The 15,212-nt window shown below is 36.5% G+C and overlaps 1 protein-coding gene across 1 annotated transcript; it reads right to left on the minus strand.

Moving 5' to 3' along the window:
• Positions 1–3,689: 3,689 nt before the first annotated feature.
• On the minus strand, positions 3,690–6,299 carry LOC146467070 (uncharacterized). The gene is made up of 2 exons (XM_085126334.1): positions 6,169–6,299; positions 3,690–4,170 (listed from the first exon to the last, which is right to left on the minus strand). The coding sequence occupies exons 1-2, from the start codon at positions 6,236–6,238 to the stop codon at positions 3,806–3,808; spliced, it is 435 nt and encodes a 144-aa protein (XP_084982460.1). The 5' UTR covers positions 6,239–6,299; the 3' UTR covers positions 3,690–3,805.
• Between the last annotated feature and the right edge of the window lie 8,913 nt (positions 6,300–15,212).

Genomic DNA, 15,212 nt, shown 5'->3' on the forward strand with positions numbered 1-15,212 from the left:
TTGGAAAAGCGTCAGCGTTGTTTAAGAAAGGTGATCGCTTCGATGCAAACAACTACAGGCCCATTACTGCCTTGCCTACAGTAAGCAAGATCTGAGAAAAAGCTGTACGCATACAACTATACGCTTTTCTCATGAACAATGGAATCATTACGTGCCAGCAGTTTGGGTTCAGACCGAAGCTATCAACTGGGACAGCTTTGGCTCATTTCACAGACAATATCCTCCAGAATAAGGACGCTGGTAGGTTTACAGGTGCTGTTTTTCTGGACCTATCTAAGGCCTTCGACAAGGTGGATCATCAACTATTACTGCAGAAGCTGACGAACATTGGCCTTACCACCTCCACCACCCAGTGGTTTGAATCTTACCTCACAAATAGGACACAAATGACGACACTTTGAAATGCTCACTCAGTCAGCTACTAAAATGCTGTGTTCCTCCTCTCCCAACATACTGTAAAGACCAACTGAAGATACTGTTACATTTTGCGTTACTTTCTGGTGTTACATTTTGCGTCAAAAGTTATTACATTTTGCTTTAACAAAGTTAATACATTTTGCGTTACTATTACGTTTTGTGTCAGTTATTACATTTTGTGTTGTAACACCCGTTGGGGTACCCCAAGGCCGTATCCTCGGTCCGTTACGTTTTTGGACTTATGTGAATGATCTTCCGAATTGTCATTTAGCAAGTGATATACCATACCGTAATCTACTATTCATCTAAAAACCTTACTGATCTTCAACATTATATCAATGCAGACTAGAAAACAGTATCAGAATGGTTCTCCAGCAATCTTCTAACTCTTAACATATCTAAATGCAATTTTGTTATCCTCGGAATTCCGCAAAAACTAAAACGTATCCAACGTATTTCTCGTTGGCCAATCAGATTACATGATAGAATGAAACTCGAGTGGTCTACGCGACGGGACAAACGCCACAGAGCTAGCATATACAATGACATATCGAAATTTAATCCCAACGGCTCAGAATGATCAGTTTAAACCGTATAACACCTTGCAAATCTTGCGCATCTTTTGAACTTGATCCACAACTTTTGAGCGTTGATCCATGGCGAAAGACAAACTTCGCTCTCCTAAATATATTAGATTTTTGTTTGAGGATAGTATTGAAATACCGAATTGAGGTTTCAAAAGGTCTTAATTTGTTGACTTGATTTAAATTAATTTCTGTTTTACTTTTCCTGTAATGTTATTGATGAGAATCCGGCACAGACAATACCGAGTAAATCTCGGAGGAGGAAAACTACATGATTATCGTTTCAGTCCATTAAATATACTTTGCAGACCTTAACTTGCTTCAATTTCATCTTGTAATTTCAAAAATTATTTATGTACTGTCATCTGACATAGTTTAATCCTGTGCTTTTCGCGCGCTTGTGCATTACATTTCACTTGTCACGCAATGAAAGTTATTCGCGTTGTTCAAAACTTTAAATCTCTAATATGTGGAATTTGAGACAATTTTCAGCCTTGCCTCGGGGAGGTGATATCGCCAGATATAATGTGAGTAACGATTGCAGACAAGCAAGAGCATTTCTTTATATCTGTAGTTTTCAATGGTGTTATCCGGTTGTGATTGAGTGAGTCAAGTAGTCAGTAACAATGTTGCACTATTCTTCAGTATTTTCGACAAACACACAGAAAAGCAAGCCTGATTGGCCAGTGCATTTATACAGATGGGCATAGAGAACATTTTTTGTTTCTACTTTCTGATCATAAATGTATACAGAGGTAAAACAACAGACGCGTTTCATCCATATGGCAAGTTGAGAAACGGCTGATGTTTACATTTGCGTCGGTGCGCGATTTTTTCAGTTTTTTTCTTCGGTGGACTTTAATTACTCGTAATATTTTAGGCAAATTCTGTTTTAGGTCACGTAAAAAAGAAGCAGTTACACTTTCTAGCTTAAAAATAACGGTAGTTTGGAAGTGTAGCATGATATGAGAGAGAGAGTATTAATTTCACTGATTTCAAGTTATTTCCCTGCGAACGGCTCTTTCATCTAGCTGGAACGGCTAAAAATAAACTCGAAAATTTCACCTGAAAAGAATCATTTGATAACCTAATGCTAATATGGGGAGTACTCAAGTTTAAAGCTAGTTATTAACGTGTATAAAAGCATGAAATCTTCTCTTATCTTATCTAAAAGCTTCCGTGAACTGTATTGACTAGTGCGAAGTAACAGGAGGAACATAAAGTACTGAAATGGCGAATTGTGTCAAAGTGCATTCCACACATCTCGGCCTAGCGCACTCACTTTTTAAGGACCAAACTAAATATTTTAACATCATAAATAAGAACAATTGCCCGTTCAAAAAAGTTATTTCATTACCAGTTTATTCGTATACCCGCGATGATATGGTAATTTGAAATATGGCAAAAATCATTCTATCATAAGGAATAGCAAACATTGTATTCTTTACGTGGACAACTTCAAATGAACGAATGCTCAGGTCGAGATAACATATAATTTGGAAGCAAACACAAGGGATGTAAAAACGATTGTGAAAGTATTAACTCAAGAAAACTTTGCTTTGTCTTGAACGAGAGTTTTGAAAATGTACTAATTTGCATAATTTCAATCGGGCCATCGGGCACGTTGAGGCCGATTTCGAACTTTCCTAATTTTTGCCAAAATAAAAATTTGCTGAACTTTTGAATATTATTTTTGAAAATGGTTTACCAAAAGGGTCTTTTGGGGCAAATAAAAAAAAAAATTCGAATTTTTGCTTCTGTCGCCGGATTCTCGAAAGTTATTGACAATGGCTCTTGATAATGACACTTTTATGAGAATTTTTGTGCTAAATCACTTTAAATCTGGAAGGGTTCAATGGAAACGTTGATTCATATATCATGCGCTGGAGAAAAGCACGATCACTGACATCTGATAGGCGAGTGCTCAAAACTCTCTACGTGCCATTTCTTCTTTTTTATACTTTTCTTTTCCCTGTAGCACATTAGTCATAGTAGCACCATGTTTACAAAATATTTCAATGTCTGCGACTGACCCCGCGACCAAATGAAAAACGCGCAATTTTGCGCAAGTGTAACAAATTCTAAACTCTGCGAAAATACAAGGTATTTTAGCTTATCCAGAAATGTTGTTTCACCTTTACGTGACTTGAGTTCCTTTTGTTTCTTCCCTTTCCTTTTCTTTTCGTTTTCAATTTCTTTTTATGTTTCCTGCTTTGGGATTATCAGCTGAACACGCATGGACGAAACAATGAGCCATTGGAAGCTTCGATGTTATGCTAGCCTATCTATATATATCATGCACATTGTTACGTTTTGCCAAAGGCGAGCGATTGTTGGGTTAATGTGTTAGACTTTGGAAATGATGAGTGCAATGGTCATGGGATTTGTATTTTATCATCCGTTCCGCTGTCCGTAATTTGAGACAGATAATTCCATAAGTTTGGTATTTATTGACCCTCACAAGATCAGAGCTCCCTGCTCCTGTCACCACCTTCCAGTAAATGTTTATAGTGGATAGAACCTCGGGTGAAAACACAGAAAACATCACGTCAAGGTTAGAAGATCACAATTTCAGTAATATCATTCATGTGAATCACTACAATTCGATTCAATTTTCTTAAAATTTCACGTGAAAATGTCGGAATAAATAACTTTGAAGAAAGCAGAAAAACTGAAGAAACCAAAAAGTCGAGATAGATTCATTTTATTTTCAGCTTAGTCAAATCAGTCTACACCACTACGATTTACAGCCTTAAATTTTCAAATAGGGTTGTGATCACATTGTACTTCCACTGGGTTTTCTTTTACTTGCTGCAGCAGCCGAAATCCGGGCAGCATTTAAGGTGTGATGGGCAGCAGGTTGGACCAGAACATATTTTGTCATAACCTCGGGGGCAGCAGTAAGGGCCCAAGCAGACTGGATTATCATAGGAGCAACAACCGCCACCTTTCTTCCCTGGTGTACAGCATAAAGTATCCCCCTTGCAATACTCATGGTCGCAGAACCACAGGAAGCACTTCTTGTAGCAGATCGTACCTATCTGACCGCGTTGCTTCTTCTTAATCTTCTTACGTGTTTTCTTACAGGCCAACTTTTTCCCTGGTTTAACTCCCTTCGTCTTCATTCTGGTGTCTTCCTGGTCTTCCTCATGACGCGAAACAGACTGACCTTTAGGTGGAACAAATAAAAAATTCCTTTTTACACCCCATGGTCCCTACTGAATTTGTTGGTACACCGACTTAGCTGTTAAGCAGTGTTAGAGGTACTTATTTCAATTACTACTTTTCGCGATTTTAAAGAAATTGCGAAATTTAATACACGCTAATAAAAGATTTCGCGAAAGTTAATACCCATATCATATAACAAAACAATAGAACATTTTAAAAGTTCTGAGTTAAGCGGGCCTTGTGGTGAATTGTTCTGTTCTGACATCTTTCTGGTCTTGTTTCTGACTTGCATTTTTTCTCCTAAATTTTCCTGCGGGACTTCGTTCTGGACTTTTCTTTCTGGACTTTTTCCTGAAGTTTTTAAATTGTAATCTCTCATACAAGATAAACTCGATCTCCTTCATACTACATCATCATTTCAACATATGGTCAAAGTAAATTTCCTTATCGGTTTTCAAGCAGCGGCTATTACCATAGCAACAGAAACGCATCGCGGCTCATTTTAAACATTGTCGATTATCTCAAAATCGAGTCAGACACTTTATGACGAAACTTAAGAGATTTCAACTACTCAATCTAGACAGCTTGTAGCCGAAATAAGAAAAAAAATCTGTAAGAGCGTTTTCAAGTAAATAATGAATCAATTTTTACGGGGTGATTTTGTTTATTCCTGCATTTTTCACTAATTTCCCTGACAAAATAAAACTTGACACTTTGGCTTTTGTTTTAAAAGGTCTATCCTAATATAAAAACATTCTAAATGTATATTGAGCTTGATGGGTGTCTCTGATTTTAAGATATTTATGTTTGAAAACAGTTAAAATAAAACGCAGATGAATGAAACAGTTGTTACTTTGCATAAATCGAGATATCTTTAAAATGCTCCCACATATTTTTCTGTTATATTACAAGTGGTTAAAATAAGAAGTTGTCTAGATTGGGTAGTTTAAATCCCTAAAGTTTCGTCATTAAGTATCTGAGTGGATTTCGAGATAATTGACAATGTTTAAAATGAGAGGCTATAAATTTCCGTTGCTATGGTAATGGTTGCTGTTGCAAACCAATGAGAAAATTAACTTTTATCTTATGTTGAAATGATATTGCAGTTTGAAGGAGATCTAAGTTTATCTTGCTTGCGAGATTCTGATATTAAAACTTCTACCTTAAGTCCAGAAAAACTGCGTGGAGCCTCCTTAAGTACGGGGCGAAAATCAAAAAGAATAAGGTACAAGGAGTGGCCGGTAGAGGAAATAAAAATATAGGAAAGTCAAACAATATCGCTATAACTTAGTTGATTAATTCAAAATTAAAGTAATTGCTCCCTCGTAATCTCTAGGTTCAGTTACCTTCTGATTACCGTCCAATCACTATTGCAATCATTCAATTAAATTACGGCAATAAACCCTACTAACCAGTATGTACACTTTGTGAAGACAGGTACTTGTAGAAGAAGAATAGTTCTTATATTGTGGTAAATGGCTAAAAGAAATTACTCTTACCAAAAAAAAAAAAAAAAAGGAGAAACTTAGTAACTAATAAATAACAGAGCATTCCCCGCTATGCACGCAATGGGCCATGTCCCTCGGTCAGCTCTTTCGTTTGTATTGACCTGCAGAATTATGTTTTGAACAAGATTACATTCTACAGAAACAAAACTGTATTTTTTTTCTTAATCAGCACCACGGAAGCTCTATGAAATTAAATTTGTTGCGAAGAATCCAGAGCCGGAGTTGGAGGACAATTGAACGAATCCCACTTAAGCCTGCTTCAGAACTTAGTAAGCGTGATAAGAGAACTTTTCAGGAATAATTGAAAAAAAAAATGTTCAATTGTTAATGGAAACAGTCTGTTACTGTTTCTTTACGACAATCTTTCCATTTTTTACAGATCGCTGCTTGCTCCTTAGCAGTAAGCACTAACTCTATTACCTAAAAAATAGGGATACTCTGTTCTTCACAACCCGAAATGAAATTTATACAATTACAGACAAAAGAATTACCTTGATCAGCGGAGAGACACACCAAAACGGTCATTAAGGCAAGCAGGACGAGCATAAGTTTCGGATCCATCTTGCTCCAACTGAGGGAAGATGAAAACTGAGAAATTCACATTTCACAGAACCACATAAATCCTCTAGCTTGTTAAATCTAACGTATGCCATGCTCAACTGTATAAATAATATGAGTATCTTTTACCATTCTTAGAAAAACACAATTTTATTAGAACACGCCCGCAGGCAGGCTGTTTAAACTCAAAACAAAACATAACGTCAACTGTTTCAACTTAAACTGGATAGATTATTTGTAAAGTTAAAATTTGATTTTTAAGATGTTTGTTTATTCTGAGAAGTCCTGTGTTTTCAGGTTTCAAAACAAAGTCACCGAGTGGTTCTCAAAACAAGCGGCTAAGTTCGTAGGCGTACCGAATGTCTTGATACAATATAATATCGCTCATGTTTTTGATAAAAACTCTACAAACAACACGCATTTATAGATATTTGTGTCAACTCAGAGGTGGCAGCTGGGCACTAGTTTACACTAGCTGTATGTTGTTCATGTAAACTTGCATATTCTCTTGTTTCCGTTGAAAATGACGTTATGTAATAAATCCAGTTTTGATAACCTTTTCATGCGGCAGTGACAAAGTTGGCCCAAGAACAATTCAAGACGACCTTCTGACGCTCATTTTTGAAAAGCGCAGTCGAACCTGTATTAACCTTCGTTGAATGACCAAGTGATCGCATGGCCACTGTTGACCGCTTAATACAGATTGCGTAGGGTACATCTCAAACACAATAATTTAGTGTACAGTTTACGCTCAAAAAGCGCCCACAAAATCACTTACTCGGTTAAAAAACTTTAGCGATAAAATAATATAACAAAGGAGAAGATGGTATAGAAACGGAATAATAAAACATTAACGTCAAGATCGTATAGTCAGTATTGCAGATCATTAGAAATTCAAGTTGCCTGGCCCGCCATTTGTTACCACAATTCAGTGCTTTTCTTTTACAAATCGATCCTTTAAAACAGATCAAGACAATAGAAACAGTTCGTTGGGACGCTTAAGAGACCGTTTAATAGAGGTCTGAATTACAGCAATTAACGGAAGTAATTTTCGGGACTTTGACAACTGATGGCTCAAAAGAGGTTGACCGTTTCATACGATGCAGGTTGGACTGTAGTTATATACAAGCTTAGAGGGATTTCTTACGTAGGGTTAACGATTATCAAAGAGACTTGCCATTCTGTCTAGTCTAGAAAGAAGCTTTTTCGCCCCTTATTTGACAGGGTTCGGCCTATGCCTGACACCACGCCACCAATCTACCAAACATAATCGATGAATTAAGTCCGGGAAAAAAGCGTTGTCAGAATCAGATTGTTACTGTAGTTTAAATTTGATGTTGTAAACTTAGTTAAGTTCGACATGGTCTGCCGCATAAAAGGCGATTTTCAGGGTACTACTTTGCCGCATGCGACAAACTTACGACAAGCCTACGACACGAATCGTTTCTTGTAAATCTAACCTACAACTCGCTTACGAATGTCGTGTACGTCACAAAAATGTCGTAGGATTTTAAAACATGCTTTTAAATCCTACTGACGACAATCGTAGGTATAAGCAATGTTGAATGACGAGAGTTGTGTGGGATTTTTTTGCATGACGCGAGCAGTGCGCGCTCTAGAAATCGCATCTGACAGTTTGAAGCAAAAGTTTTACAGCCTAAATCGGTCTTAACGCGTAGAACGGGAGTTGTACGTCGCTTTTCACATGTGCCGAGCAAATTTTTCATTGCTCTGGTACGCTTGTGACTTTCTCAGCGCCCAGTAGCGTGAAAAGTCATGCTAAAAGTTTTAGCCGTGAATTGCTTTGGCATAAATATGTTTAAACCCTGACACGAGATCTATGATCAGGTAAGAATTATTGGAAAATGTTATGCAAAATGGCCGATAATACTTTATTAAGAATTGCATCTGCTGATAGTTGTTATTTTTTAGTGGATTCAAGTTTAAAACTCGTTTTAGTACAAACAAGAAACTACGAATAACTAATTTCTGATTTAATTCTAAAGCTGAATTCTCTGGCACAGTTCTTGTCACGTCAAAATGAGAATCACAATAATCAAAATGAAATTGTGCTATTGTGAACGACGAAATAAGAAGAGAAGACAGGAAAAGTGCTTAAGTGGAAAAAACACATATAGTGAGCGAGCAAGAAGTTCCTGTTTTACTTCCAACTACTCCAAGACAGAATATCAGTTCTAGCTGCCTCATTTTAGTTCACACACATTCCTACATCTTTAGCATTTTGGTAGAGCTCTTATCAAACTCTTGAGCGACATGAGGAAATTGTATAAAAGCACAATTTCTACTGAGAATTTTAAATACATTCTCTTTTTTTTTATAGTAAGAATATTGTTTTTCCGGCCCAGGCTACATATTCTTATTTTTTTCTCCCGATGTTAGACTGAAAATATCCTTGTCAATATTGTTAGATTATAGCATATCAGGATAGCCGTATGAGATTTCCGTTTTAGGATGTATTGGAAGATTTAGCTGTTTGGTGGCCAGATCTGTATCTTGATACATTGTTCATGTCTTTTGGGCTGTATAACAGTATGCATTACATGTACCTTTCATCGAACTGTCACTTAAGCATCGAACATTTGGCTAGTTCAGGGTTTAATCGTTTTATTGGCAAGTTTTGCCGTTTAGAGAAAGGAAGACGGTTTGGTTAAAAACATGTTGCATTGTATTTACAAAGTCTCAACACAAACAATTATATTCTTTTCAACATCTCAGTCTGGGTTTTTTTCTAAAAATAATCTTAAAATTTCGCAAATTTCAGCCTCGATATTCTTATAAAATAAATTCTTACATAAAATAAAAGAGTGTACTATAAGCCGAAAATCCAAACACTATTCTGCATATAGTGCGGCCTATTGGGGTTTCCAGCAGAGGCACCAAACGAGAATATTTAGGCAAAACACTTAAAATGCTGTCTCCTGTGTTCCCAGATCATTTGGTGGCCTTTTATATGTATATTTGTGTGATCTAATACACTCTGATCTACTTGAGATGAAAATTTAATTCGGAGATTATTTTTTGGAAAAGAAACCGGATTCCCCTAACGTAACTTACAAAATGTTGTCGGCTTAACGAAAATGATAACTGACCTTATGTCGCATTTTCATGGACAAATTTGTCACTCACCTCCGCAAAAAATGGAATTAGCAGACTGTTTTTGGAAAAGAAACAGGATTCCACTAATTTACGAACTGTTGTTGGCTTAACAAAAATGCTAGCTGACTTTATGTCGCATTTTAAAAGACTTATTTGTCCCTCAGCTACACAAACGAAGGCAATTTGCAGACTGTTTTTGGAAAAGACACAGGATTCCCCTAATTTACGAACTGTCGTTGGCTTAACGTTACCGTATACCTTTAGAGGTGTCTCGCGTCCAAGCAATGTAGCGCGTCCGGTTTAAACTGCAGATAATTAAGCCACTAAATGAAATTAAAGCTTAAAGAGCTGGCTATCAAGCTATAACCAAGAATTTTGAAATAAAGGAACTGTCGAATTTTTAGCGCTATTTTCTCGAATCAATTTTTTCACTTATAGGGGACACTTTAAGAGCTAAAACTCAGAAGGAATTTGTTCGTTTGCCTTCAAATTTGGACAGTAGTTGGTTTAACATATAAACAACAAAAACGTGTCTGCTACAATTTTCTTTCAAAATATTTTTTCTCCGAGAGCGATTTTTGTGCGATCACTCCACATTTTTTAAATCCTATTTCGAAAGTGTTCTGTAACGTTTCCCTGCAATTGAATAAGGCATAACGCAGACACCATTTTTTAGCGCTTTGGGCCCGGAAACTGAGGAGCAAATTGAATTAGCGGAAAACAAAATTCGCCTTGAATTGTACCTTTCAAAAGGTGATTCGGACGCTTGCATTTAGAAATCGTGAAAAATTCGACAATTCATTTTATTTCAAAATTTTTGGTATAGTTTGATAGCCAGCTCAATAAGCTTTAATTTGATGTAGGGGTTAAGGTATCTACAGTTTAATCGGACGCGCTACATTGCTTAAACGCGAGACACCTCAAAAGGTATACCGTAACCTTCACAAAAATACTAGCTGACTTTATGTCACATTTTAAACGACATATTTGTCCCTCCGCAAACGAAAGGAGTTAGCAGAATGTTTCTGGAAAAGAAACAGGATTTATCGCATGCGACAAGCTTACGACAGGCCTACGACACGATTTGCTTGGTGTAAATTAAACCCACAACTCGCTTACGGTTACCCTATACCTCCAGAGGTGTCTAGCGTTTAAGCGATGAAGCGCGTCCAGTTTAAACTGTAGATAGCTAAACCCCTATATCAAATTAAAAATTATAGAGCTGGCTATCAAACTATACCAAGAAGTTTAAAATAATATAGATTGTCGAATTTTTCACGACCTCTAAATGTGAGCGTCCGAGTCACCTTTTTAAAGCTACAAGTCAAAGCAAAGCGCATTTTGTTTTTTCGCTAATTTGCTCCTTTTTTTCCGGACCCAAAGCGCTAAAAAAACGTGTCTGCATTTTGCCATATTCAATTGCAATTAAAAGTTATAGAGCATTTTCGAAATAGGATAAAAAAAATGTGGAGTGATCGTACAAACATCCCTCTTGGAGAAAAAATATTTCAAAAGAAAAAATTCGCAGACACGTTTTTGTTATTTATATGTTAACTAGCTGACTGTCCAAATTTGACGGCAAACGAACAAATTCCTTTTGAGTTTTAGCTCTTTGAAGTGGCTCCTCCAAGTGAAAAAAATTGATTCGAGAAAACAGCGCTAAAAATACGTCAATTCATTTTATTTCAAAACTTTTGGTTTAGTCTGATAGCTAGCTCTATAAGCTTTAATTTGATATAAGTGTTCAGGTATCTACAGTTTAAACCGGACGCGCTACATCGCTTGGACGCGAGACACCTCTGAAGACACCTCTGGAGTTATAGAATAACCTTACGACTGTCGTGTACGTCACAAAATTGTCGTGGGATTTTAAAAGGTGTTTTTAAATCCTAGACAACCGTAAGCAATGTTAAATGACGAGAGTTGTGTGGGAGTTTTTGTATGATGTGAGCAGCGCGTGCTTTAGAAATCGTTTGCGAAAGTCGTAAGCAAAGGTCGGTACCAACTAAATCGGCATGTGCCGAACAAATTTTTTTATCACTCTGGGACGCTTGTGACTTTCTCAGCGCCCAGTAGTATGAAAAGTAATGCTGAAAGTTTTAGCCATGAATTGCTATGGCAAAAATATGTTTAAACCCTGACACGAGATCTATAATGAGGTTAGAATTATTGGAAAATGTTATGCAAAATGGCCGATAAATTTTTATTAAGAATTGCATCTGCTGATAGTTATTATTTTATTAGTGGATTCAAGTTAAAAACTCGTGTTTGTATAAATAACAAAGAACGAATACCTACTTTCTAATTCTATTCTTAAGCTGTTTTCAAAACTTTTGACACAGTGCTTGTCACGTGGAAATGAAAATCAAAATAATCAAAATGAAATTGTGCGATTGTTAACGACAAAGAAAACAGGAAAAGTGGAAAGAACACACATAATGAGCGAGCAAGAAGTTCCTGTTTTACTTCTAACTACTCCAAGACAGAATACCGGTTGTAGCTGCCTCAATTTGGTTCACAGACATTCCTACATCTTAAGCGTTTTGGTAGAGTTTTTATCAAACTCCCAAGAGACACGAGGAAATTGCATAAACGCACAGTTCCTACTGGGAATTCTAAATACACACACACACTCTCTGTTTTGTTTAAATAGGAATATTGATTTTCTGGCCCAGGCTGAATATTCCTATTTTTCCGCCGACGTTTGGCTGAAAATGTTCTCATAAAAATTGTTAGATTATAACATATCAGGATGAGCGGATGAGATTTCCGTGTTAGGATGTATTGGGGTATCAATTACAAGTGCTTGGTGTTCAAATCTCTAGCGTGCTACATTGTTCAATTTTTTGGGCTGTATACCAGTATGTATTACATGTACCGTTCATCGAACTGTCGCTAGCATCGAACATTTGGCTGGTGGAGGGTTTTATCGTTTTATTGGCAAGTTTTGTCGTTTAGAGAAAGGTAGAATGTTATACGGTTTAGTCAAAAAAATATTGCATTGTAATTACCAATTTTCAACACAAAAATTATATTCTTTTCAAGATCTTAGCCCCGGGTTTATTCTAAGAATAATCTCAACATTTCGCAAATTGCAGCCTCGATGTTCTTATAAAATAAATTCTTATAAAAAATAAACGAGTGCACTTTAAAGCCGAAAAGCCGAACACTATTCTGCATAAAGCTCGGCCTATTGGGCCTCCAGCAGAGACACCAAACGAGAATATTTAAGCAAAACATTTAAAATGTTGTCCCCTGTGTTCCCAGATCATTTGGTGGCCTTTTATATGTATATTTGTGTGCTCTAATACACTCTGATCTACTTTAGATGAAAATTTCATTCGGAGATTGTTTTTTTGGAAAAGAAACCGGTTTCCCCTAACTTACAAACTGTTATCGGCTTAACGAAAATGCAAGCTGACTTTATGTCGCATTTTAAACGACATATTTGACCCTCAGCTCCACAAACGAGAGGAATTAGAAGACTGTTTTTGGAAAAGAAAGAGGGTTCTCCTAATTTACGCACTGTCGATTGCTTAACAAAAATGCTAGCTGACCTTATGTCACATTTTCATCGACAACTGTTGTTGGCTTAACAAAAATGCTAGCTGACTTTATGTCGCTTCTCTCGTGTGCCGAACAAATTTTTTTTTATTGCTCTGGGACGCTTGTGACTTTTTCAGCTCCCAGTAGTATGAAAAGTAATGCTGAAAGTTTTAGCCATGAATTGCTTTGGCAAAAATATGTTTAAACCCTGACACGAGATCTATAATCAGGTAAGAATTATTGGAAAATGATATGCAAAATGGCCGATAAATTTTTATTAAGAATTGCATCTGCTGATAGTTATTATTTTATTAGTGGATTCAAGTTAAAAACTCGTTTTCGTATAAATTAGAAACAACGAATACCTAATTTCTAATTCTATTCTTAAGCTGTGTTCTAAACTTTTGACACAGTGCTTGTCACGTCGAAATGGAAATCAAAATAATCAAAATGAAATTGTGCGATTGTGAACGACAAAGAAAACAGGAAAAGTGGAAAGAACACACATAGTGAGCGAGCAAGAAGTTCCTGTTTTACTTCCAACTACTCCAAGGCAGAATACCGGTTATAGCTGCCTCATCTTGGTTCACAGACATTCCTACATCTTTAGCGTTTTGATAGAGCTCTTATCAAATTCTTGAGGACACGAGGAAATTGCATAAACGCACAGTTCCTACTGGGAATTCTAAATATACACACACACACACACACACACACTCTCTCTCTCTTTTTTTTTTTTTTTTTTTATGAGAATATTGTTTTTCCGGCCCATACTGAATATTCTTATTTTTCTGCCGATATTAGACAGAAAATATTCTTGTCAATATTGTTAGATTATAGCGTATCAGGATGAGTGTATGACATTCCGTTTTAGGATGTATTGGGGTATCAATTACAAGTGCTTGGTGTTCAAATCTCTATCGTGCTACATTGTTCAATTTTTTTGGGCTGTATACCAATATGTATTACATGTACCGTTCATTGAACTGTCACTAGCATCGAACATTTGGCTAGTGCAGGGTTTTATCGTTTTATTGGCAAGTTTTGGCGTTTAGAGAAACTGGTAGAATGTTATACGGTTTAGTTAAAAAAATATTGCATTGTATTTACCAATTTTAAACACAAAAATTATATTCTTTTCAAGATCTTAGCCCCGGGTTTATTCTAAGAATAATCTTAAAATTTCGCAAATTCCAGCCTCGATATTCTTATAAAATAAATTCTTATAAAAAATAAAAGAGTGCACTTTAAAGCCGAACACTATTCTGCATATAGCGCGGCCTATTGGGGTTTCCAGCAGAGACACCAAACGAGAATATTTAAGCAAAACATTTAAAATGTTGTCCCCTGTGTTCCCAGATCATTTGGTGGCCTTTTATATGTATATTTGTGTGCTCCAATACACTCTGATCTACTTAAGATGAAAATTTAAATCGGAGATTGCTTTTTTGGAAAAGAAACCGGATTCCCCTAACTTACGAACTGTTGTCGGCTTAACGAAAATGCTAACTGACCTTATGTCGCATTTTCATCGACAAATTTGTCACTCACCTCTGCAAACGAAAAAAATTAACAGACTGTTTTTGGAAAAGAAACAGGATTCTCCTAATTTACAAACTGTCAATGGCTTAACGAAAATGCTAACTGACATTATGTTGCATTTTCATCGACAACTGTTGTTGGCTTAACAAAAATGCTAGCTGACTTTATGTTGCATTTTAAAAGACATATTTGTCCCTCGGCTCCACAAACGAATTGAAAAGAATTAGCAGACCGTTTCTGTAAAAGAAACAGGATACCCCTGTCATTGGCTTTAAGTTACCGTATACCTTTAGAGGTGTCTCGCGTCCAAGCAATGTAGTGCGTCCAGTTTAAACTGCAGATATTTAAGCCCCTAAATGAAATTAAAGCTTATAGAGCTGGCTATCAAGCTATACCAAGAATTTTGAAATGAAATGAACTGTCGAATTTTTAGTGCTATTTTCTCGAATCAATTTTTTTCACTTGGAGGAGCCACTTCAAAGAGCTAAAACTCAAAAGGAATTTGTTGATTCGAGAAAACAACGCTAAAAATTCGTCAATTCATTTTTTTTCAAAATTCTTGGTGTAATTTGATAGCCACATCTATAAGCTTTAATTTGATATAAGGGTTCAGATATCTACAGTTTAAACCGGACGCGCTACATCGCTTGGACGCGAGACACCTCTGAAGACACCTCTGAAGGTATAGGGTAACCTTACGACTGTCGTGTACGTCACAAAATTGTCGTGGGATTTTAAAAGATGTTTTTAAATCCTACGACAACCGTAAGCA

Source organism: Pavona decussata, unplaced genomic scaffold, assembly GCF_977016875.1.
Source record: "Pavona decussata unplaced genomic scaffold, jaPavDecu1.1 SCAFFOLD_138, whole genome shotgun sequence".
Lineage (NCBI taxonomy): Eukaryota > Metazoa > Cnidaria > Anthozoa > Scleractinia > Agariciidae > Pavona > Pavona decussata.